The sequence below is a fragment of the Limulus polyphemus genome, unplaced genomic scaffold, assembly GCF_000517525.1.
Source record: "Limulus polyphemus unplaced genomic scaffold, Limulus_polyphemus-2.1.2 Scaffold3835, whole genome shotgun sequence".
Taxonomy (NCBI): domain Eukaryota; kingdom Metazoa; phylum Arthropoda; class Merostomata; order Xiphosura; family Limulidae; genus Limulus; species Limulus polyphemus.
In genome coordinates this window covers 44,164-69,663 of record NW_013669445.1, presented here as the reverse complement: position 1 = coordinate 69,663, position 25,500 = coordinate 44,164, and the positions used below count along the sequence as shown (strand labels likewise).

At 30.5% G+C, this 25,500-nt stretch overlaps 1 protein-coding gene and 1 long non-coding RNA gene across 3 annotated transcripts in view; one reads left to right on the top strand and one right to left on the bottom strand.

Annotated features, from left to right (window-relative positions):
- Nucleotides 1-4,871, top strand: part of LOC111088472 — a 5,354-nt gene extending 483 nt beyond the window's left edge. The window contains exons 2-3 of the long non-coding RNA XR_002612984.1: nucleotides 3,967-4,100; nucleotides 4,736-4,871. This is a non-coding gene — a long non-coding RNA (uncharacterized LOC111088472). The remainder of the gene's footprint in view (nucleotides 1-3,966; nucleotides 4,101-4,735) is intronic.
- LOC106470127 (nuclear pore complex protein Nup214-like) overlaps nucleotides 3,109-25,500 on the bottom strand; it is a 62,856-nt gene continuing 40,464 nt past the window's right edge. The window contains exons 19-33 of one of the 2 annotated variants that reach the window (XM_022398711.1): nucleotides 22,780-22,964; nucleotides 20,383-20,471; nucleotides 18,913-19,344; nucleotides 17,723-17,888; nucleotides 16,852-17,268; nucleotides 16,525-16,620; nucleotides 15,669-15,901; nucleotides 13,708-14,426; nucleotides 13,070-13,141; nucleotides 10,628-10,788; nucleotides 6,542-6,679; nucleotides 5,241-5,439; nucleotides 4,724-4,902; nucleotides 4,010-4,037; nucleotides 3,109-3,283 (exon numbers count right to left, since the gene is read on the bottom strand). In XM_022398711.1, the coding sequence (XP_022254419.1) occupies nucleotides 3,247-3,283; nucleotides 4,010-4,037; nucleotides 4,724-4,902; nucleotides 5,241-5,439; nucleotides 6,542-6,679; nucleotides 10,628-10,788; nucleotides 13,070-13,141; nucleotides 13,708-14,426; nucleotides 15,669-15,901; nucleotides 16,525-16,620; nucleotides 16,852-17,268; nucleotides 17,723-17,888; nucleotides 18,913-19,344; nucleotides 20,383-20,471; nucleotides 22,780-22,964 (3,151 nt within the window). In that variant the 3' untranslated portion in view covers nucleotides 3,109-3,246. The remainder of the gene's footprint in view (nucleotides 3,284-4,009; nucleotides 4,038-4,723; nucleotides 4,903-5,240; nucleotides 5,440-6,541; nucleotides 6,680-10,627; nucleotides 10,789-13,069; nucleotides 13,142-13,707; nucleotides 14,427-15,668; nucleotides 15,902-16,524; nucleotides 16,621-16,851; nucleotides 17,269-17,722; nucleotides 17,889-18,912; nucleotides 19,345-20,382; nucleotides 20,472-22,779; nucleotides 22,965-25,500) is intronic. The other variant, XM_022398712.1, reaches the window with a different exon arrangement.

Genomic DNA, 25,500 nt, shown 5'->3' with positions numbered 1-25,500 from the left:
CGTCCCTAATTTAGCACTGTAAGACTAGAGGGAAGGCAGCTAGTCATCACCACCCACCGCCAAATCTTTTACCAACGAATAGTGGGATTGACCGTCACATTATAACGCCCCCACGACTGAAAGGGCTAGCATGTTTAGTGGGACGGGGATTCGAACCCGGGCGCTTGACTCGCAATCTTTATCCACCTGGCCAACAGTCAGCTTACTAAAGGTTTTTTGATACACCGTGTTTTTGGTTTAGATTAGGGCTGTTTTGTTCAATTAAAGTAGCTTCTATTATTTTGCGTTTGTTGATGTTTGGTTCTTTATCCTAAATTACTGTGTTTTGTATAGATATGATGCGAGTTTTTTTAGTTGCAATGGTGGTAAACAAGAGAGGGCTTTCTATTACGTTCCATGAATCTAGTTTCCAATTACCGTCTGGTTTCTCCGATGTAGAATTCTGGACACTGGTATTGTGTGATTCTACGTAATTTATATTTAGTAATGGCTGTAGTTTAAAGCCAGATTTTGTGTTTAATGGAATTTTTCCCCAAAGGTGAATTACTTTTGAACTCATTTCAAGGATGATTGGTAATATGCGGTTTGTGTCGTTGTTTGATGTTTATGCCCTCGATGGAAGTGAAACCAACAAAAGTGTCATCCACATATTTGTACCAGTACAGGGGAGGATAAAACGCGGATTGTATATGGCTTGTGTTTCGATCTTAGTACTACATATGTAAAAGGGTTTCCCATGATTAAACCAACTATTTGAAGAAAGGTTTTGTTATTGACAGAGATGTTGGTTTTCGTTGTTGTGAATTTTAAGAGGGAAGTGAATTAAAGGATTGGGGTCATTCATATAGAGATGAAATACAATATTACAATCTTCCTTGACGGGAACTTCAGTGAAAAGTAACATATCAAAGCCAGAGTTTAGGGTTTAACGTGTTTTTTGAAGTTAAAGACATCTTTTAACGGGAATCTGCAGATGCTACGTAAGGTGTGAGGGCCCAGGCTATATATGCCAAGATTTTAGTGAAACGAGTCATAAGTGGACAGTATAGGTCCTGTGGGGCAGTCCTGTTTGTGTGGTTTGGGAATGCCATAGAATTGTAGTGTGCATGAGTCAGTTTTCCTTAGATAAAATAAAGATCTTCAATAATTAAATGATTTTTCTTCAATTGTGACAGGGATCTGTACAGTTGTTTTTCATGTATATTTGTTGGGTCTTTTGGATGGGTTTAAATTTATTTTTTATCTGAAAGGATATCATTCATTTTGTCAATGTATTCTGTGTTTTTCATGATTAATGTTACCTTTCTCAGCTTTTATAATTTAAATATTCTTCAAGTTATAGATGTATTTTATGTTATTGTTTGTTAGACTGGTCTTCAATTTACCGGTTTAAGTTCATTATGTAAATGATACTGTTAGATAAGTTTGTTTGTTTGTGTAAGACTAGCCATCACCACCTACCGCCAACTCTTGGGCTACTCTTTCACCAACGAATAGTGGGATTGACCATCACATTATAAAAAGGTTCTTGATTTCTTCTTGCAGTTGGATGCTGTTTAAGGTGGAGGTGGCATTTTGTTCTGTTGTATAGTAAATCATTGGTCAGCTGGATAAATCTTCTAGGTATGTCTTTAACTAGCCTAGGAACTAAACAGAACTACCAGTATGAAATTAATTGTTTGACAGAGTTCTAAATCTGCAAAAATAAAGTCCATCTTGACTTTACTGTCATTTACTGGACTTGGTGTAAAATACAACACTTTTACTTCGTCCATTTACTGGACTTGGTGAAATATACATTACTCTTTTACTTCGTTCATTTACTGGACTTGGTGAAATATACCACTCTTTTACTTCGTTCATTTACTGGACTTGGTGAAATATACATTATTTTACTTCGTTCATTTACTGGACTTGGTGAAATATACCACTCTTTTACTTCGTTTATTTACTGGACTTGGTGAAATATACCACTCTTTTACTTCGTTCATTTACTGGACTTAGTGAAATATACCACTCTTTTACTTCGTTCACTTAAATGAGAGACTGAGTAAAAAATTACTTAAAATACAAATTTACTTTCTGTGCATGAAAGTACATATATTCGTGTTTAACCGATGTTGGTTGGTCAAGTGAAGCTAAAGTGTTTCAAGGGAAGTAATATTACTTTTTCTGCTTATTGGTAAGACACTTAACTACTTAACAAAACATGCTAAAACCAGGTAAATCCCAATGAAAACAATACAGTCACTTTCGGAAAGAAGGCCTCATGGGGTGGGGTGGGTGTATTCCGAGAAATACGCACTTCAAATGTTCATTTTTAAGTTCGTACCAGATAAAAGAAGTTAATCTACTTTTAAAAGTGCCTAGTTCTCACTGTTTCACTAGGCAACACAAAGTTTATAATTTAGGTCAAAGATTCTTAATCTGTGGTCCGCATTAAGGTTATGTAAGTTCCATCAAAAATCTCATTGCAAGCCGAAATCTGAGACATGAAAGACTTGGTTAAAATTGCAATTAGATATTATTAACTTTTAAAACATTAGGTAACTAAAATTTTTAAAAACACACTAAATATATAATTCGTAGTTTGTGAACTGATTTAAAAAGTAAAGCAGAAGAAAAACTCACAGTCTAGGCTAACAAAAATTTGATGCCTCCTAACTTACAAATATAAATAGCGTTTTGACTGACGCTTTTAGGTGTTGTCAACCCAGCTGATTTGATGAGCTTTGATACTGAACTAAAAGTTTCATTAACTGTGGCTACAGCACAATAAAGTGTGTAGTTGAAATGCCAAAATATTCTTCTTATTGGATAGCATACAGAGCCAGTAAAGAAAAATATGAGAATGTTATGGCAATAGTAACAAACAGAAATAAATTACAACATTAAACACAGGCAATACAATGAAACAATCCAATAAAGATTGGTTCTTAAACAATTATTTATGTTTGAAATACTACAGTTTTTTTTACTGAAAAACACAAGATGGTATCTTGAAAGAATGAAAGAAAAATATTTGGTATTATCTATGCAGAATTTGATCAGTTTTTATAATATCCTATGGAATCAGATAAAGTTAAAATAAAACTTTACACAAGCAAAGTAAATCAAAAGTGCTTTATTCTAACATTATTGAACATTACTCAACACAAATCATTCTTTTAATGTTGTATGACAAATTACACTATCTTTTTTTTCCTTCATAAAATATAATTATCACACCAGATGACACTATGAGTCTCACTGTCTCCACTGTGTAAACGCTGATGCACTTTGGCTGTAAGAAGATAAGATCATTCATCATTCACTTAAAAAAAATTAAAATTCATACACCAGACAAATGCATATTTTACAGTTACACTTATATCTTACACAGTCTTCATAAACCATTTAAGCGTTATATAATATTACAGTTATCATATCAACTTTTTAACATCAGAATAATACATCTTACACACTTTTTTTTAAACATCTTTAATTTTTTATCCTTATCAAGAGCACACTAAACTGACTTGAGGGATTATAATAACTTTGTTTAAAGTTCCACAGGTAATTATTCAACTTTTAAATTATGGTTAAGTAATACTGAACTATAATGTCACCAATATTTAACACTGAAATAATTAAACTAATAACGTTTTTAACCTAACTAATTTCATCATTTTAGCATTATTGTGATATCACTTTCATCCCAAATTACATTATATATGTATATATATATATAATAAGGATGTTATTTCAACAAGAAACGACAGCAGCAACTAATTTTAAGTATGAATTACTAAACTATTGCAGTATATTTTTATATTTTAAATGGTCTTACAAGTTTATTCTTATGTTACGTTAGTTAAATGCATGACATAGGAGTGGTGTTTAAAGAGTACTCCATTATAAAGGGCAGTTTAATTAACATATTATGTCATGTCAAAAGGTATAGTCATGAGTATGTACTGTTAACAGATTTTAAGAATGGGAAAAACTAATGACTGACAAGAAAACTTACTCTTGAGATCCAAACCCAGATGGCTGGCCTATACAGTGATTGAAAAAAAAAGAAAGATTTAAGACGTCATTGTAAAACTACAAAAGATCAAGTACTGTTCAGTTATATACAAATTCATAATATTAAGTTGGGAACTGCTTATAAGTCAAGTTATAAATCAACCAATAAGAAATTTGAAGTCAGTAGTTTGTTGAAAATGTATATAAAACTTATAAACACTGGTTTTGTTGAACATACATAATGGCAATAAGCTTAATTTGCTTGTTTCTTTATACTTCTTTTAGTTATCTGTGACAGAATTAATCTGAGTTATTTCTACATATACATTATTATTCATTAAGACTTAATGTTGACAAGTAGGAATGATAGCGGAAAATAATTCTTTAATTTCAATTCTATTGTATTGTTTTTTATATATATATATATATAATTACCACTTAAAGTGCATAGTTTTATATTGCAGTTTGATTTTATTATCCACAACCATCTTATTCTGGAGAGATTTGTTGTTAAAAGTTTCTTTTCATTTAGGAAGAACAAAACTTGATAACTGTCTTATCTTACATTAAATGTATTTATTTGAATTCAGTATTAATGTGAACCTCAATATTCCTTGTTTAAGAATAATAACTATAAGAATACAAAGATCAAAAGACAAAATAAAACTTTGTTAAGCAGATCAGAATCAGAACATGCTAGCTTGTTAATACTTACTCCCAAATCCAGGGCTACCGCCAAAGCTTGGACTACCAAAGCCACCCGTGCTACCTGCCCCAGCTTGCTGATTAAGATTTCCAAAAGTCTGCTGTCCTTGCTGTGTAAGGGAGTTAAATGATGGAGCTTGTGCAGATGCAGCTAGAGTATCAAATGTTGGAGAATTCATGCTTGCAAATCTAATTTTAAAAAGTATGGGAACATCATTTGTATGGTAATAATATTGAAAATAAAATATTATTGAGACAAAACTTATTTTGAAAAGACATTGAAATAGATCTTGAATCACTGTGCTTTTAGAGAAGAATCAGACACCAAATTTGATACTTTAAGTCACAATATCTGCATTTTTATTCAATCACAGAACAGTATGACTAATAAATTCATAAACTTAAAATCTCGTTAGAAAATACATTCAAATAGATACAAATTAGAAGAGAGAGAGAATGCAATGATAATAATAATAATGTGGAATAATTAAGAAAAGCTAACTGTATATAACATGTGATAAACATACCCTCCAAAACCCCCACTAGTCTGGCCAGAACCAAATGATCCAGTAGTTTGACCAGAACCAAATGAGGGTGAACCACCAAATGGACTACCAAAAGTACCCTGACTTCCAAAATTGGGTGTTGCTCCAAATTGGGGAGAACCTCCAAATGTTGGGCTTCCTCCAAAAGCTGGAGAACCTCCAAAACCACCAGGGTTAACAGCTGTAAGATAAATACAGCTTTAGAGTAAGGATAAAAATAAATTATTTAGTTACAAAGCAAAAACTTCAATTGAATAAAATATTGTTTCAGTAAATTATCAGTTGGTCTTAGCGTATCTTATATTTGCAATAAGAAGTACCAAAACTAGTCTTATTATTTTTACCTTTTTTACTAAAAGAACAAGTTTATTTCAACTTAGCAAGATTCTGAACATTCTTCTTCTCTTGAGGAAACAAGAAAGTTCACTTGAAATAACATATTTTAAATTATTCCCTTTTATACACTGCATCCAACATTTATTAGTCTCCTTTTAAGTTGCAAACCAAGTTTATTTATGAAAAATAATTCTTTGGGATCTGTTACATGACACACCCTGTGTTCATTACAATTTTCAAACAGTTAATAGTTGGTAAAATCCGCCAAAGAAATCTTCCTGCTGGTTGTACAATATGAATCCGTTTTACCAACTGATTCATCTGCTAACCATGACTTTCAAAGAAATTCGATAATTTCTTCTTATATTTTAAATCAGTCTTTCTTTGTATCCTTCCTCAAAATCAGTTGCTTAAAATTACTGAGATTCTAAGTAGTCCCCTTCCATATGCCACATCCAGAATTCACTGCAACTTTGTTTTTAAAACTCCATATATAGTTTATTTAAGCTTACAAGAAATCTGAATTCTTTTTTTTTCACAGTTTAAATTTAAAGTTCTCTTCAATTTATGAAGAGACTGAAAATTCTCTTTTTATATTCCTTGTTAAGAGTTTACATCAACTTATTAATTATTCATGGATTCTCTTTCTATACTTCAGATTTAAAGTTTAAATCAAGTTACAAAGAGTCTGTGGATTATCTTTTTATGCTCCATGTTAAAAATTGTCCTCACCTTATTAAGAATCTGTGAATTCTCTTTCTATATTTTAGCCACTAAATACAGTTTACTTTTTACTTATCAAGATGTTATGCATCCTTTGTCTATATATAAAGTTTACTTTAAATTACCCATGAATTTATCTTCTATACTCCAGATATAAATTTTGTTTCACCACACCATTAATTTATAAAGTTTCATCTCAACTTTACAAGTATTTATGAACCTACGAGATTTTTGTGGAGGCTGTTGAAAACCTCCAAAACCTGTCTGTGCCACACTTCCACCACCACCAGAGAAACTTCCACCAGAAAATACTCCACCTGATTTACTCCCAAAGCCTTCAGGTTGCTGGTTTCCAAACAAGTCTACATTAATGTGGGAAAAAATAAACAATAACATATAATTACATAATCTATACTGTTACCAACTAGCCTCATAATATAAAAATGAAATAATACAGCCTAAATTAAATTAGAAAATCTTATATTGCTTTTTTTCAAATACCTAATATTGATAAGTACTGTTTCTGAAAGGTAATTTCTACTTAATGTGTTAAAACAGAATATTTTTGAATGCAAAAATATGTTATTTTATATGTCTACTTTTGTATTCTCAACTGTTCTAAAACATTCTTACAAAGCCTCACCAGACAAATCATATGTGAAAAAAGTACAAGTGAAAATGGAAACTGAAACCAAATTTTTATCAAATTCTATGATTTTCCACTTCAGAATAAACTAAATTAAGTAAATGTACTCATAATATTAAAATATCAAAAACCAGGCAAGATCTTCCACAACAACCCTCCATTATAAACAAACCACTACTTTTATTGTTGAAAGCAATACTGAATGTGTGATGGTGTGATAGGATTTAAGGATACCATATTGCTATATCAACAATACTGCTCACAGCTATTTATTACAGGGCAATGTGTACTTAACTTTGTTTAAAAGCAGCCTTTTGTAAACTACTTTCACACAGTCTCTTACGTAGAGTAAGAAAAGCTTTGAGTTGCTCCCATGGCTCATATATCCAAGCTTATTAAATGAAAGAAGACTTCAAACTGACTACCTAGTACATATTTGGCAAAGTTATGTAATCTTAAATATATTCATGTAAACAAACAGGATACATAGTTCAGAAAATCTGGTACAGGAGTCTATTTTCACTCAAGGTCCACACCACAATCACAGAATGACTACAGGATGGTACGAAATTCCTTCAGCTCATAAGAAATTGAAAGCTAGTAAAGATCAAATATATTAAAGATAGAAAAATTTGAAAAAAATGTTACCTTTGGAATTCAGGTGTCTTTTAAATGAATAATATGTGAATTATGATAGATATTACTATTAAACCACGTGATTAGGAAATTATTTAACAAACTGTGTTTCCTTGGAAAGAATATCTTATATACAAAAAAGTGACAAAATGTTCACAAATTTAAAAGTATCTTTTGTATCAAGATTAGGGAAAGTTAAAGATAATTTCAGAAAGTAGTTAATGAGGCAATTATAATAAATATTAAAAATGCATTCATTCCCAATGGGTTTAATGCTTTATTAGGTTGTAAAAACTGAAAGGGTTGTAATGCCTTATTGATATCTTTTGTTTCTATATCTAATACATTCAATTACAAAGTGACCAGAATCAAGAAAACCAACAGGAACACAAACTAGAAATAAAGACCTTATAACATCAAAATGTTGTTATTTAATTAAACACTCAATGTTTCACTTTTCAGCTTCTTCAGGAGTGTTCACTAAAGGACAAACAGAAACTGACAGTACAAAGCTTCAAATGGTTTAAATAACAAATTATATTTGAATCTATAGCGTGCATTTGTACAGAGTACTTTTGACATATCTATATAAATATAATAGTACTGTCAATTGTCTGTTGTATGTTCATGTTACTACTTTGCAGGGTGTGAATGACTCAGGGTGAATTGGAATGTTGGAGTGTATGGAATTCACCCTAAGTCATTTAAATGATAAGAAGAACAGATTTTCTTGATGTTACCTTAAGGATCGACAATGACAATAATATACAATCTATCTTGTTTCACAAACCAATAAGACAATGTCTCTTCCTTAACTTCAACTCCCATCATCCGAAAGCTTCCAAGAAAGGTGCAATTACTAGAGAATTAAACAGAATTGATTGCAACTGTAATGAAAAAAACAATACATGCTCTGAACTAAAATCACTTCTTGTGAGCAACCAAAATCCACCTTTTACATCGAACAAATTTTCAAGGACTATGATGCGCAAAAATTAGCACTACATTTCCAACATGAGAAAACACAGATAAACAAGGAGAAAAAAACCGATTTTCCAAAGATAACACTTCTAATTGACAATGCTATCTCAAAAAAAAAAAAATAATAATAATAATCAGGAAATCTGAACTGGCGATCAGTTATACAACGGCCAGGTCCAACCCTAAAAACCAACTTTCAAAACCTCATTACACTGCCCTACAATGTAATAAAACTGTCTTACAAAAATGTGTTTACAATCTAAAGATAAGTGTCTTGGCTCCAATGTTGTTTACCAGCTTACATGTAACATTTGCCATTGTATGTAGATAGAAGAAACTGAAAGAACTCTACACACAAATATAGCAGAACATATTGATGCTCTTTATAAACAACAACATGAAAGAAGTGCAGCTGCAGATCATTCTTTAACTAATCACGGACAAGTAACACCTGACTTCTAACCACCATTCTCCATACAAATCCTCACCGAAGCCACCAAGTACACTGACAGAAAATTCAAACAAGCTCTTCTCATCGAAAAGCAACGACTACAAATGAATATGGACAAAGGATGGTGATATATAATTTTAATTATTTTATCGTTTTTAATTTATTTTTTAACTTATCTGTTTGTTATTTCACTCTGTAACCTTGATAGGACTTTTGTTTACCACAGGTAACAGTTAATTATTTCAACAATATTTTTCTTTCAACAATAAGCTTTACTACGTAATATGTCAAAAGCATGCTGTACAAATACACGTTATAGATTCGAATAGCATTTATTATCTAAACCATTTGAAGCTTTGTACTGTCAGTTTTGGTTTTTGTTATAGTGAACGTTCCTGAAGAAGCTGTAAAGTGAAACGTTAAGTGTCTAATTAAATAAAAACAACATTTTGGTGTTATAAGGTCATTTATTTCTGTTATTAAAATGTCTTCTATACACCAATATGCACTACATAAATTAAATAATGAAAACAAACTGTACTCTTGCCATCAACAACTTACAGTAACAACTACTATCCACATTTAATCTTAAAAATATGAAAACGTTATTTTACTTCTATGATTCTAACTTCATTAATAAAGAGATTAAAAATGCTCTGGTAAATCATTAAACAACTGGGTATTTCCTTCTTTTAGTTATAGTGTGTACCTGGTATCTTAAAGACAGCTTAAAAATTCTATTGTTTTAACATTTAAAGGAATGTTATCATTTTTTATTCACACATTTTTTTTATAACTTATAAAATGTTCGGTTTTGTACTGTAATTTCTCTCAGTATATAGTCATTGTCTTGGGAGCCTGACTTTTCTATTGTCTTCAACTCATACATAATTTATATTTTATAAAGTTCAACCTCAAAAATTAAGTGCTTAAATATAGTTACACTAAAAACATCTTAATAAATGAATTATTCATTAAATGATAAAGTGAAAGGTTTGAAGAAACCTGTATCAAGTTGGAATTATTGTCTCTCTGTTAAATGGTGTTTATAAAAGGCTCATGGTCACCCTTCTCAGACAGTCCTGAGAAACTGTATACTTTCAAATATATTTTTAAAATACTATCCCTTTTTAAAAGGTCATTTTCACTTATATTCTCATGACTAAGGCTTTCAAGTATTAAAACATTTTTTTGCAAATATCATTTTTTAATAGCTGTACTTCTAATAATTATTTTGTTTTAATATTGGTATTTCATTTAGGTTGGTTGTTGTTAAGGAATATTTCCACACACACACACGTGGTCTGTTGTTAGTAGCAGTTTCCAGCTCAAAATACATTATAAGGAATACAGTAATTTTACCAACGTAATCAGTTTTTTAACTGATCCCTAGTCAGTTTCAAGAAGAATTTTTATGTAGGAAATCCAGTGATGCATTTTTTTTTCTCACAGCTGAACAACTGTTTAAAAATAGTCTTTTAACAATATCGTGTCTTCAATATTTTTCCCTATTTATTTGTGTGAAAGAAATAGAAAAATCACCACTTATAATATAGGATATACAAGTAGCAGTAGTCAATAAAAGACAACACTAACTCAAGCTAGTCTGTGCATTTCCAGCAGGAACACCAAAAATATTCTTCCCCACATTTTCTGAACTTGGTTTGCCTCCCAGACCTGTAAAGAAACCTGACTGAGCAAAGAGACCCCCAGATGATGATGATGATGGAGTTGCAGGCTGCCCAAAAGGAGAAGTGCTGAAAAAAAAGGGGGGGAGTAAATACATTTGAGTTTAACACACCTAAAGTTTCTCAATATAAAAAATGTAATTAAAACCTAACACTAAAAACTACTTACATCAAGTTACAATATAAGAATATTTACACAACTAGTTACACTGAAGTTTGATGATAAAAGAACACTTACAAATGATTCAAATACATTTAAATAATAAGACAACTAACAGAAATGTCAAGTTATAAGTATTATAACTTATAAATAGAATATTTGCAGACCTATATAAGCACATTTACTTACTCAAAGGATAAGAATACTGAAAAGTAATTAAAGTGAGAAAAGTATTTACAAAAAAGTTGAGAGATAACCCTTAGATATATTAAAAACTAAATTACTTGTTTAAATAACAGCAAGTTAAGAAATTTTAATTGCTTGAAACTAGGAAAGCTCACTAAAAGTTGATGTTAATGGAGCTTAACAGTATTGTGTTAAGTTCAGTGATTGGCTTCTTACACAATAATGTTTTGTTTTTATAAAGTTTACATGAATCATTTTGTTAAATGATCTTCAGATATTTGATACTGATTGAAGACTATGTTACATTTCTTTGGAAAAGCTTTATCTGTTTATATACATGTAATAAAAAGATATTTTAGTTTTCATTCTAATTATATTGCTCATACTCTTTCTTGGTTGTTTAGTTTTCTTAAAACTGCTGTGTAACGATCCAGTAAAAGACCACAAAATACTCATTTTAACTAACTTACAACTGTATTTTTATTGTTTCTACACACTCTATGATGCCTATTAAAAAACACCTTGCTTAACAGTGAACATATACACAATGTTAGTGGCTGACCTTTATGAATCTTTATTAAATTAGTTTCAACTGCAATCACTAAGTCCTAATTATATTATTGTCACTAAGATAAATAACTAATTCTATTCCCTGGTGAGCCACGATGTATTGTGTTGCCAGTTTGTTGTGTTTACATACTGAATGACTGATTACTTTTTATTTGCAAGCTTTCTAAGAAAGTTTATCCTAACAAATTGATTTTATCTGAAAACTTATATAAACAAAAGCCAGTGGAGACTATTGTATTTGAAGGAGTGAAATCAGAAAATATGGCTTGGTTGCACCCTGTATTTGGACAGTTTCTGTACATTAGTATCCCATTATTCTTAAATTTGTGTGTTATCTTACTAAATGATAAACAAGGAATGTTAATAGCACTGTATTTAGTTAGTTATGTTTGTGAAGTTGTTCAAGATAATCTTAACACTAACAGTGAATACTGATGGAGGGTTAACATGATATTTAAGTCACAAATTTGATAATTTTTCTATGCTACTGTTAGAATTTCCAAGGCTAGTACAGTACGTGTCACTTGCAGTGTAGTAAGTAGAATCTATAGTATACCTTTAAAAAATGTGGCACAAGTATAGAATAAGAAATCGTATTTATTTAATTGAAGTATTAGTCATCATACTTTATTGGATGATTTCTGTCTCCTGTCAACCATGTTTGAGAGAAAAGGAAGTTTCCCAGCACTTCAGATTTACTGATGACAATGTGGTTGCCAATCAGTGATGAACAGTGATGCCTCGCTTATTCAAGTACACTCAACAGCACAAGCTCTTTGGAAGAGCCACAGTGTTAGGCAGAAAATTAATTTCTGTTTATTCCACTGAACATTTTTATGCAAATATTTAATAGAACACACCAGCTATCTATCAATGCTTTTTTTAAATGGTTTATAACTGGTACGAGTTGGCTAAAATTATGAAAATATGTTTAAAAATATAATAATTTCAAATTTTACAGTTAACACACTCGCCTTAATTTGAACACTTTTAAGACTTAAACAGAGCATATCAATTTCAAAGCTTTTGAAGGCCTCCAGTTCAAAACTGAAAAGAAGGTTGTTTTTTCTATGTTTTTTAAGGCTCTGTGTGAACCCAGTTGAAGGACTTCCCTTTGTCACCACCACATTTCATTTGGTCAATATAATGGCCAGTTAATCTCAAAAGTCATCCATTTAATTGTTTTTACCTAAAAAAGCAAATGTTGTTGGAAATTTAAGATCTCATGGAATAGAATGTTTTCTCATATCATGATATACCTTGACAGTCCTCAAACAGTTCATGCTATAGGTTTCACACAGCTAAATCCAATCTCAAGGCATCATTAAATAACCCTATCAAGTTTAGCAGTAAACACAAATATTTAAGATGTCTACTAGTTCAACATTACAAGTTTTGTTAGAGGTTAAAAACCAAGTGTGCAACTTAACTTACTTAGCTGTTGTGGTCTGTTGACCAAATACAAAAGATCCACTCTGACCAAAAGTTGGTTTTTGTTCAAAACCACTAAAATACAGAAAAAAAATTAGCTGGTTATAAATGATTCATATTGTTTTGAGTTGTTTAAAGATTTTCTGAAAGTGTTTATACAAAAGTTTACATGAAATAGAATAAAAATAAAGTAAGATCACATACTGAATGATTTCACCTCACAAATAAAAAAACTCAAAGAGTAAATATATTTTAATGCCATTTTATTTAAAAATATAAGTAAGATGTTTTCATAGCATACATATTGTTATTATATTATGATACAGAACTGTTAGTGAGCTTAAGAGGAACATTTTGAAGTGTAAAGGAAAACAAAAATATTAGATTCCTACCTCCAAAAGATCAGTGAAGCAACAAACTTAATAATTCTAAATTTTAAATTTACACCAAGCAAAGTGCTATTGTTAAAGTGTTTGTAAAATATTCAATGCCATACTTTCTAACTGGTTTAATAAATCTTTATGAAGTAACAAGTGCAAACATTGAACATAATATTCTACAATTTCTCTTGCTTTTGATTCATCTAATATAACCATCTGGTTTTAAATTATCAAAATTAGAAATTCCAATTCAATGTCTACCTTGTTGCCTGATTAAAAGCAGTAGAGTGTTGACCAAAAAATCCACTTGGTGAATTACTGCCACTCTGGCCAAACAAGGTGTTACCACCAGAAGATACTGCAGTTTGACCAAATGATGAAGTAGTACTGTTAGTGGTCTGTACAAACGCAAAAAAACCAGACTTTGAGGCTTCCTGTCCAAACACTATATTACCAGAGCTTGAAGTTGTCTGGCCAAATGATGGACCACTAGAGCTTGAAGTTGTTAATCCAAAAGTAGGAGCAAATGTTGGGGACTGCCCAAAAATAGGCTTACCAAATAGTGATGATCCAGTAGTGACTGTTGACTGTAAAGTTGAGGCTGTTGTTGTACTTGAAGAAACATTACTTTCACTCAAAGTTAAAACAGATGGCACTGTTGTTAGTGATACAGCAGAAACAGCTGAATTAGCAAAAGTCGTAGAGACACTGCTGCTAGTATCACTAGCTGAAGGGGAACTAGTTAAAACTGTTATTATACTTTGAACATTACCAATGTCAGATTTTGTAACTCCAGCATCTTGACAAACAGCTGGTTTTTCTGCATTACGTACATCTTCTGTGCCACTTCCAAAAACAGGCTTTGAAATCGTTACTGGTGGTACAGCTGTACTTCCAAGGAAAGGCTTGGAAATGGATGTTGCAGGAGAAGTTGTAGTTCCAAAAACAGGTTTGGAGTCTGATGTTAAAGTAAGAGAAGTCTACAAAAAGAATCAAGTTAATAATTAGCACTCCTTTTTTTTTTCTGTTATTAAGCATGAAAATGACAATTGGCAGGATTGATATTCAAAAAGATATTATACTAAAAATAAAAATACAATAACAGTATTATTTTGAGAACAACAAAAAGCTAGCCATATAAACTCCAAATATGTTATGCTATTAAATTCTGTGATATGCTAGATTTGCAAGAATCAAATAATTTTCAAAAAAATATGTATTTAGATACAGATATATCAAACTTTATATTCACAATTATTTTGGATATCAAAAACATTCAAAGTGAGGTATTAGTTTGTATCTTTTGCACATACATATTGGGATGAAAGGAGTTTTCTCAAGAATAATCAAAAATTTTAAGTATTTTTTTAACAAACTTAGTGCACTATTTTTTACAATTTTAAAAACTTAAAATATAATTTGCTTAATACAAAAGTAAAGATAAACAGTATGTTGTTATCAACTGAAACCATTCTTAAACTATGATGGAAATTTTGAGTGAGATAATTTTTCTCTAATGACAGAGTTCATTAAACAAAAAATCAATATCTTATTAATGGTGAATGCTTTCTAACACACACACACACACACACAAAACAACAAACAAAAAAGAAACAAACAGTAATCAATATGTTGAGACTGGTTTTACATTACTTCCAGAGAGCAATACCAATTTATATTTTATGGTAGCCAGTGAGTAAATACATATTGAAAGCCAGATGTTTTATTGTTAAGAAATACTGGAAATACCAGATATTTATGGAAAACTTATAATAAAGTTATAGAAAGTTCACCTCAAAAATAAAAATCAGAATAAAGTAATTTTACAATAAATTTTCCTCTTGACATAAAGCAGGAATTTACAAAAAGTATTAATCAAATTACAGCTTTTGCATTAAAACATCCTAATGTTGGAAAATTTATTTCTTTTTTTGCTTCTATTTATGTTGACCTGAAATGATATTTGTAATTTTGTTCATTTATACACTACACAGGATAAGAAAACCTCCATGAAAGTGACCATAAAATTTCACTTTCATTTTTTAAATTTTTTACACTCAAAAATCTGAAAGTATGGGATTCGTTTTGAACTATTAGTATTATTAATAGTTGAGGAAATATGATGAAAAAAATCATTAAAATGTCATTCAATACTGATACACTCATTGCTATAATAATTTTACAACTTTATTTTATAAAGCAATCAAAATAAAAAAGCATACCTCTGCTATGCTTTCTGCCTGTGTTTTGGGCAAACTAAATGAGAAAGCAGATGTCTCTGAAACTGAAGCACTTTTCACACCACTGACATTAGATGGTAGTATGGATTTGAAAGCACTACCAGCTGAGGCAGTAGTGGTTGACAGGAAAGAAGGAATGGTTGCTTTGGAAGAAACGGATATGTCAGGCTTGTCTGATTTCCCAAAACTGACCTCAATAACTTTGATATCTGTTTCTGAAATGAAGAAAACTAAATGGTTAAATGCTCATAACACAATGATAACTTGGTGTTAAATACCACTGGCATGAATCTCTTCATTATCACCAGTAATTAGTTCCATTTAAGAATGACTGGTTTGCTTATAAAATCTATCAATATAAAGACTCGTACTACTTTCTATTATTAAATACTTCAATTGATCAACAGAATTAAACTTAAAAAACAAACAAATAAACACAACAAGTTTTAATGACATCAATAATGTTAAAACCTTTTTTACAACACCAATTATTTTAAATATCTGACTATAGTTTTGTTTCAGCTTAGAAGTTAATGAAAATTTGACTTTGGGTCATCAGAAAACCTAGTTGCTATTTTTAAACAAAATATTAATACATTTAATTAAAATAAAGAATTAGTTTTAAAAGCCATGACTTCAAGAATTTTATTGAGAAAACTACCGAAACAAACTATTGAATACAAATTTAGATATCAATATAGCTTAAACAAAAACAAATGCCAGCAACAATCTTTGTGCAATCTTACACAGCCTAAGAAACAGTTCTGCATGAGCCCAATGAATACTTAATTCTATAACAAAAGATTAAAAAATGGAAAGTTTCATGAACTAAAATTACCATTTTTATCTTTATTATTTGCTTCATTCTCCTCAACAAGAGAAGAATCTAAAATCGACTGTGGAGCTTCGGATGATTTTGTGCGACTTTCTTGATCTGAAAACAGAAGTTAAAAATCTTAGTGTAATCAGATCAATTTGGTTACATGTGAATCTAGATAAATATTTTATCCACTTAGATATGTGCAGACTTGGCCACACACACAAACTGGTTTATCATGCAAAGTCACATACCCAAGTGGGTACGTTTAAATGATAACAATGATTGTAACTACTTCTGAAAAAGAAACAAAAACACTTTATAAATATATATTACATAACAGCCTACCTGATACTGCAGTAAAAGGTTCTGGTAGTTTAAAAGTAAATGATGTTGCAGACGTGGTCATTGGTGTAGGAGCCACTATACTAGATGCTGGGATGGAAGTCAGAGTTGCAGGTTTACCAGTTGAAATGCTGCCTCCTGTAAGAGAATCTGGTAATTTGAAACTAAAGCCACTACTAGAACCAAATGAAAATGGAGAACTTGTGGTGGAGGAAGTGGTGGGGGGCATACTGAAGCGAAATACTTGTTTTGTGACTGGTGTGCTTGTATCGACTGTTTTCACAAACGAAGGTATTTGTTCTTTGTTCTGGAGACATTGGGTGGGCTTATCACTCATGGTAGTCACAGGTTCAGAAGTATTTACAGATTTCAGAGTAATAACAGGCTGGGTTTTAACACCAACAGAACCAAAACTGAAACCTAGGAGAAAGGATGGATTGTATAATAGAAATCATTTATAAAATGTTTGGTCAACTGTTTATAAAAATGATCAGGTTCATTAACATGCAAGAGTTAATTTTTTAAAACAAGAATAAATTTAAACAGAAGATTTATCAAGTTTCAGTTTTTTTATCAGTCATATAAAAATGTTTATAAATAAACATCAAGTTGTATATCCAAACAGACTAAATTAAATGCTACTTTTAATGGAGTGCTTTAAAAGGTTTGTCGAGTCTACTCATGCAGTTCTCCAAGAGTTAAAGGTATATGATATCCACCAGATTTAGCTTATCACAAACTGACTGTGCAACAAACACAGTCATTATACCTAAATGGCTGTTCTGGTAAGTATCTCCATGTCTAAATATTGCTGATATTAAATTATATTTCTGTTTCAGCAATTTCATGTAAAAGGTTTCCACTAAACACCCACCGAGTGGTTGTCCTGCAGTTGCAATATTCAAAGGTTTGGACACAGTTGAATCAACATGTTCTCTACTAGTTGCAAGAGTTCCTGTCACTGAAAAACTTGCTGGAACAGAAACAGAAGATTCTGCTTCTGACTTCATGGAAGATACTTCCAAGAAACCCTTACTTGTCTAAAAAATGAAGAAGTTGTAATTAACATTCAAATCCAATAAACTTAAACTGAAGTACATTTACTGTAATATATGTTTTCAAAGTGAACAAATCTATACAATAACAGCTCTGAATAAAGCACAAGATTTTGGAACATTCACGTTATGAGAAAACAAATAGAATTTTATGATAAAATTAAACACTTTCTTGACCAGGTCATAATGGTTACCTATGTGTTTTTTATGCCATAAATGCTACTTTTACATACAAATATCAGGTATACTATAATGGCATATTTTTAAAGGAGATATGGTGGTGTTACATTGAAAAGTTGGTTCAGGTACTGCTGGAAAAAACTTTTCTCGAACAATTCAATCACATTGAAATTTGAACTAGAAAAGCACAAAACAAAAGTATACTCTATAATTTATATATGTATTTTTGTTACTTTTTACAGGTACTGCAATTTTTAACATTTGTTTTTCTCTTCCATTATCTCTACTTTTACAAGATTTTCACTTTTTCTTTGAGTTTTTTGTGTGATGATTTTAACTTGAAGGTTCTTCCTTAGTAACCCAGTAAGAAATGTACTTTGAAAGATTACATAAAAAAAACTTTTTAAGAGGTTTTTTGTTTAAGTTGAATGAAATCTACAATAAAAAAATTCACCACTTAAGGCACAAATTAGAACTGAAAACTATTAAGTCAATATTATGATGAGGAAAGACTCCTGTTTATTTATCGTGCAATGAATTTCAGATTAATATTAATTTCCTCTAAACTTTCTTCAGGATGTAAGTTTAGTCTTTTTTTTAATATTTCTTAAATAATACATCACATATGGATTATGACAATTATAAAACTGTTATGAGCGTAAGAGAAATATTAGATTTACTGCTAAGCTAAATCATGTCTTTTTAGCATACTTTGTCATAAATATTTTATATATATAAAATCACATTTGAACTCCAAATATATTTCCCAACTGAAAAAGCCTTGCCTTACTAATGCTATTAACATAAATTTTACAGAGAGATCACATACTGTAGGCACGGGGCTGGCTTTTATTGCTGGAGGAGCTATTTGAATGGACTGCATGTTTGTAGTTGGTTGAGCTGGTGCTCGAACTTCTATACCAACAGTACTAGGTGGAGTAGGTCTGGTTACTTGAGGTCTGACTGGTGTTAAAACCTGGTTGTTAAGAGAAGAAGAAAGACATACAGGTGCTGCTGTTGGTTCCTTCAAAGTGGAAATGGTTCTGATGGCTGAAATGTCTGGTTGTACTTGTGATTGTATCGTAATAGCTACTGGCATTGAAGGAATATCTGGTTCTTTCTGAGTAGGTTGTGTTCTTGTTGCTAATACTAGTTGTGAAGTAGAAGTAGGCTCTGTGCAACTTGGAAGAGGTTTGGTTGGAGATACTGCTGTTGCCGATTCTTGTTCTGGTAATGAAGATTTTGTTGTTGATGTTGGTGACTGAAGAAAAAATAATATTTAAAAATAGTTTTTCCAAGAATAACAAGTCAAGATATATTCTGGAATACATACAAATAATTAGAAATTACTACGTACCAATTATATAAACGGAAATGAATATTATAAAAATAAATATATACTTGTAGATTTAAATAAGTATTCACAATATATATGTTTTGTGAGCATAAACATGTAATGTTTATTGATGGTAATACAAAGGGTTGAGTATGTTAACTTAAAATGATTTTGAATAGGAAAATCATTGAGTCGTGTGACAATCACAAATGATATAAAGTCATATTGAAACAGAATGCATCAAAACTACATTTTGACATTGTTTTGAATTTCTTAGGTAGTAGAATATCACTGAAAAATTATCACTTTTGGACAACACATTAAACAGCCCTTTTTCCTGCAAAATGTTCATATACTCAGATTATAAGGACGTGTTCAGATTGGGAATTTATAATTTCAAAGAGAGGGATATCCCTTGTAGTTAATGATACTGGACAACAAAGGAATATGTATGGGCACCAGAGCTATCTGGAAAGAGAACTGCAACAAGATGTATCCAAGCCCTTGTAAGCAAAGTATAATGCTATGTAACAAGTGAGAATCTACAAAAATAAAAGACAGTGGAAAATGCATCTGAATGTGCCAGGCAAACAGTATGCAACATAATCAAAATGGATCTCATCTGGAAAAAGACACACAAGTTGCATCCATGACATACGTGTTCAATTGCTAAGTGCCTCGAAAAGCTAGAAAATGAGATGGGTATTCATGCTATCCATTCCATATGAAGACATACCTTCAAGTTGTCTGAAGCTATGCCTCTGAATTTCTTTATTATGGGACATAGATTAAATAAAGCAGCAGGGAAACTACAATGCAGAGCTATTGTCAAGATGCACAGTAATCAGACAGAGTATGACTGGATATGACAACATGTACTGTAACAATATGGTGAGGTTCCAAAATCATTTTAATATAATGTACACAACCTCAGTAGTCAAAAAAGGAAATGTTTTAACATACCTCTAATTTGGTAGATTCAGATACAGTTTTCCTCTCTTCTTTCTTTAATAATGCAAGCTTGGATATTAATCGAGATTCTGCAAAGTCTTCTGGAATTTAAGTCAATAAAAGGTGAAATACCATATATGTAAAAACTTCCATTTAGATGTATCACAGAAAAGCAGCATCACATCACGAGTACAAAGTATTCTTCATGTCAAATAAAAACATGTAACTGTTTACTGGTGCATAAACACAAACACTTTTTTAACATATTTTCTCAGAACTTTAATAAACTATCAGAAAAGAGTAATTACAATGTCTACAAAAATTACAGAACTTGTAACACCATTATGTCTTTATGTCATAAACTGGATAAAAACTTACAATATCATAACTAATTCATGTACATGGACTACATGTTCAGCATACACCTAAAAAATCTTCAACAGCCAAGATAATTTCTTTGAAGGATTATGCTAATGGTATCTATTTTAAAGGCACCCTTTCAATGTTATTGTGAGGCTCCCATTCGCTAGCATTATTATAAATACAATAAAACCTACACACACACAGATATGTAAAGTATGACAAAGGAGGGAAAATATTATAAAAATATTAACATGAAATTTATATATAAAAGAAATATATAAAACATATATATTGAAAAAGAAACTTCGACAAATATCTATAAAAATCATATTAATCTGAAATTATATTAATATAAAGAGAAGTAGGTATAAAAACTTTTTTTTTAAGTCTAGTATTTAATAGTTACTTAACAATTAAATTTTTAATACCTACAAGACAAAGACTTACAAATATTGTGGATTATAAGTAGAGCTCACTGAGTTAATGGATACATAATCAATAACTTATGAGCAGTGATTACATTGATTAGTGTTGTATAAACTAAAATGGTTAATTGAAATTATGATTAAATTTATTAATGTCATGAAAGTATTCATAAAATCAAAACTAAAGAGTTTCTGATTATTATTGTTTTCAGTTATCTTAATATCCAAGGAATCAGAAAATTTTAATTATATTTATTTGTTAAGCACAGAGCTATATAATGAGGTGGGGTGCATCTTGTCATTTCAACATCTTGGGTTTGGCTCCTATTGCCATTAAATTTGTTTGCCCCGTCTTTCTTATTGAAAAACTAATAAAGCCTATTTTGTTTATTTGCTTTGCTCTGTCAAAGAGCACTGATGATCTGTTAATTCAATGAAACTAGGCTGCTGCAGTGGAAGTAGTGACTCAAAGAAATTCCCAAATAAATAAACAACTAGTTATTCTACTGCAATTAATGGATAATTAATTGTGATGGTATATCACATTATCCAAAAACCTAAATTATGTTTGGTTATTAGTGACAAGTAAAGGCCTATACATTAAAACCAAACAAACTAATGTTAAACACTGTTGTTACTTATTAACATAATAATACTATATTACCCAGATTTTCTAGTTTTATTCTTATTCATTTCCTAATAGTTTTCAAACTTTGTACAATAAAGTTATAACTATTAAAACTTTTATTCACTAATGAGCTGTTTAATTATCACTTCAATGTAATCATCATGCATTTTAAATAACAATATTACCATTATTGGTGACAGTAAAACATGTTTTCATTATTTATTAATCAATTTATTAGATTTAGAGAAGATCAGTGGGGGATTACTATATATATTTTAAAAACAAGGATAATGGGAAACACATGGTGGTATTTATTTGACTTTAGCAACTTATTTGTCAAGTAGGAAATGTTCAGGTTACCTTTAGAAAAAAGTTGTGGGGAAATGTTTTCTCTAGAAAAAAGATCATTTTTTTGCACAATGTGCATATGGTAACCTTTAGAAGAGGTATATGAAATTAAGGGTAATTCAAAAATTATTCAGAAAACAACAAAAAACAAGGTTATAATGAAAACAGAAAGATTGAAATCATGTCAAAACAATGCAGTGGTTGAAAAATGTTATGAAAGTAGTGCACACATCCCTTTTTTCTTGTTTGTATGGGTGGGAGTGTTTGAAGTTGGCCAAGGATTGAGAAATTACATTCTCACATACATGAGAAATTCAACTTTGCTTGAGGAATTTCATCTTTTTAGTTAGATATCCAAAATGGGAATGCATGGTCCATCCATATTCCTTTAGTTATGACCAATAAAAGTGAACATATTGCATTGATTAAATCAAAAACAATTCATGAGGAAATGCAACTTCACATGACAGAATGTAATTTTATTTCATTATTTCTATCCCTGTAGGCACAAAATAATCGATTAGCAAATACCACTAATTGCTCAGCTCTAATTATAACAAATGTCAATAAAATATTTACTAAACAAAGTGTTCTTAGTAAGACTATTATTTACACAGATATCCATCTATAACAATGGAAGCTTACTTAATGGAGTGGTACGAACTGAAGTTACTTGTCTCTGGCTCAAAACTTCTCGTAACATAGCTTGCTTCTGGGGAGACAAACATTTCACTGTTGGCTGGGTTATGTTCTGTTTGTCTGAAGAGTCCTCATCATTCAGCTTTGTTACCAGAAATGCATCAGCTAAAGCTGACAACTCATCATTTCCACTGATAATAAAATACATAATCTAAATTACAAACAACAAAAACTAATACATTTAGGGTATGTAATCAATTATATTCAAAAATATATTATAAATATACATGTTTTTTACAGGGAAATTTTAGTCAAATGTTTGCAATATAAATGTAATCTTTATTTAATTTCTTTTTTTTTCCTACAATAGAATATATTAATTCCAGATTTTGATAATAAAACTTGCTTACATTTCTAGATTAAAAGTTGCAGTTAAAACTGTAGCAAAAAAAGGATTGTTTTAAAGTAATAACTGAATGTAAGGTCTTCTATAATAGGGAAAACCTAGGAAATTCCTGAAAAATGACTATTCTTATATGGAAAGGGGGGAAACTGAACTTAAATAATAAATTCACTTGCTCAGAAATCATATAAATCTGACCAACTTTACAACAATGCGAATATAGTCTTTTTGAGATCTACATAATTATAATAGTAGAAACACAATGAAAGAAGTTACAAGAGGAAAAAAGTGGTTGCCCAAGTAAAAGCATCTACTGTAATGAATACTAATTAACAAAACACCAATTATCTCACATCTGTATATTGTTATCTATCTATATAGTTGTAAGTATGAGAAAAAATTATAGCAACTATGTTCATAAGTGAGAAACAAAAAGCACTGTCAGTCTATTGATATGGCTTGCTCACATTAGCAATGCATGATATGTTAGTAGGTAATAGGTGTGATATGACATCATTATATTAAAACTGATACTAATTTATATATTTTTTTTTGTTACTGGCCCTATGTGAATTATAGCATTTCTGCTAGACTTTGTTTTATGCATCTCCTGGTGAGGACTTTCATTCAAACTAGAGCTAATCAGGCTGAGTGGTTCACTACATTGTCTTAATTAAACAAAATGTTATTTATGTCATCTGTTAACAAAGCACAAGTCTTGTGCTACAGCAGAATATCCCTTTAGTAGATAAACTACGTGATATTAAATTACAGCAAGATTTCTAATCATTCAAGTTACAATTCCTTACTTGTCCAATACGGATTTACAATAAGAAAAGGGTATAACAATGATGCTCTCCACTTAATATAACATAATATTTTGGGACAACATGGGACCTGTTGGTCCATCTCGGCTGTTCCATACCCTAAACTAAATTAAATATCAGAGCTCATCAGGCCAGTAGAGTTACAACATGCAAGGTGTGAATGGAGGAAATGCTTTTTATATTAACCACTAACAAAACCTTGTCTTTCATCTTTTCAAATATATATACTAAACAGATACAGTTAATAATCTATCACTTGAAAACAAGTAATGATCTCAGCCAGGCCTTTATTTTACTTTTGACGTTAACCCTTTCACTATGGGCTCGTAACCATTGTGTGTTTGTTAATGTATTCATACTATAACTTTTAATACAATGTACATATCTAAATGAAATTTGGCAGATTACAATTAAACATAACAAGACTTCAGTACACAAAAAATAAGATTCTTTAATTAAAAACTGCTTGTGCATTATTTTTCTTTTTGAATGTTGACTATCCCACATGCAAAACAATTTTTATTTTAAGATTACAAATACCTTTATGCATTAAAAAATTGTCAAATTTCATTTTTGAAATCTTTATAACCTCCAAATAAAATCTATATAAATACTGGAAAAACTTTATATTTTATTTGTTAAATTCTCTATCTTATCTCTATACAGGTTTGGTCGAATTGACCGACCTTGTAACCCCCATATAAAATTAGGAAATATGATTTAAGTTATGCTTTTTTCATTTTAGAATGACTACAAATTGTAACATAAAACCACAAATATTTATTCTAAATAGCTTAAATCTTGTAACATTATATGTCTATTTATATTTATTATTTTTATTGACCTCTCAGTTGTGTCCAACTAACATTACAGTAGTTGCAATCATGGTGCACGTGCATCTCATGTTACCGTATCTAGTACCATAATAATGGGCATTTATGAAGTGATCTGTCTTGGATTTGTTCTAGTGGACCAGTACTTTGTAAAGTAGTCACATTTTAGTTATAATACATTATATATATATATATTATTATTACTATTTACAAATAAACTCTTAAGTTTCAGTTACTCTTCTTAAAACATTGAACAGTAAATAAAGAAATATAGAAAACAATTATCTCTACTAGTTATGATTGTAAACAAGTTGGTTACTGCTTGCCATACCTTGGTCATGGGTCAAAGGCCATGTCACTGCATTTATAGACTAAAATTCAAAATTTTATTGAACTACTATTTTATAAATGTATGTCAATCAGTTTGGTATCAAACTGTAGGTTAGTATTCAAATGTTTGTATTATACATTAGTTCATTTCTTAATTTAAAAGTAAATATTAAAAAAAAAATCATAAATATAGATTATTGTGTGTCATGTGGTATGTTGAATGCTGCATTGGTTCAAATTAGATGTCTGTGATGTCCAAATACAAAATCTATAGTTTGTTATGAATTAGATCAGTGGTCGGCAACCTATGACCCGCGGCAATAATTTGGCTGAC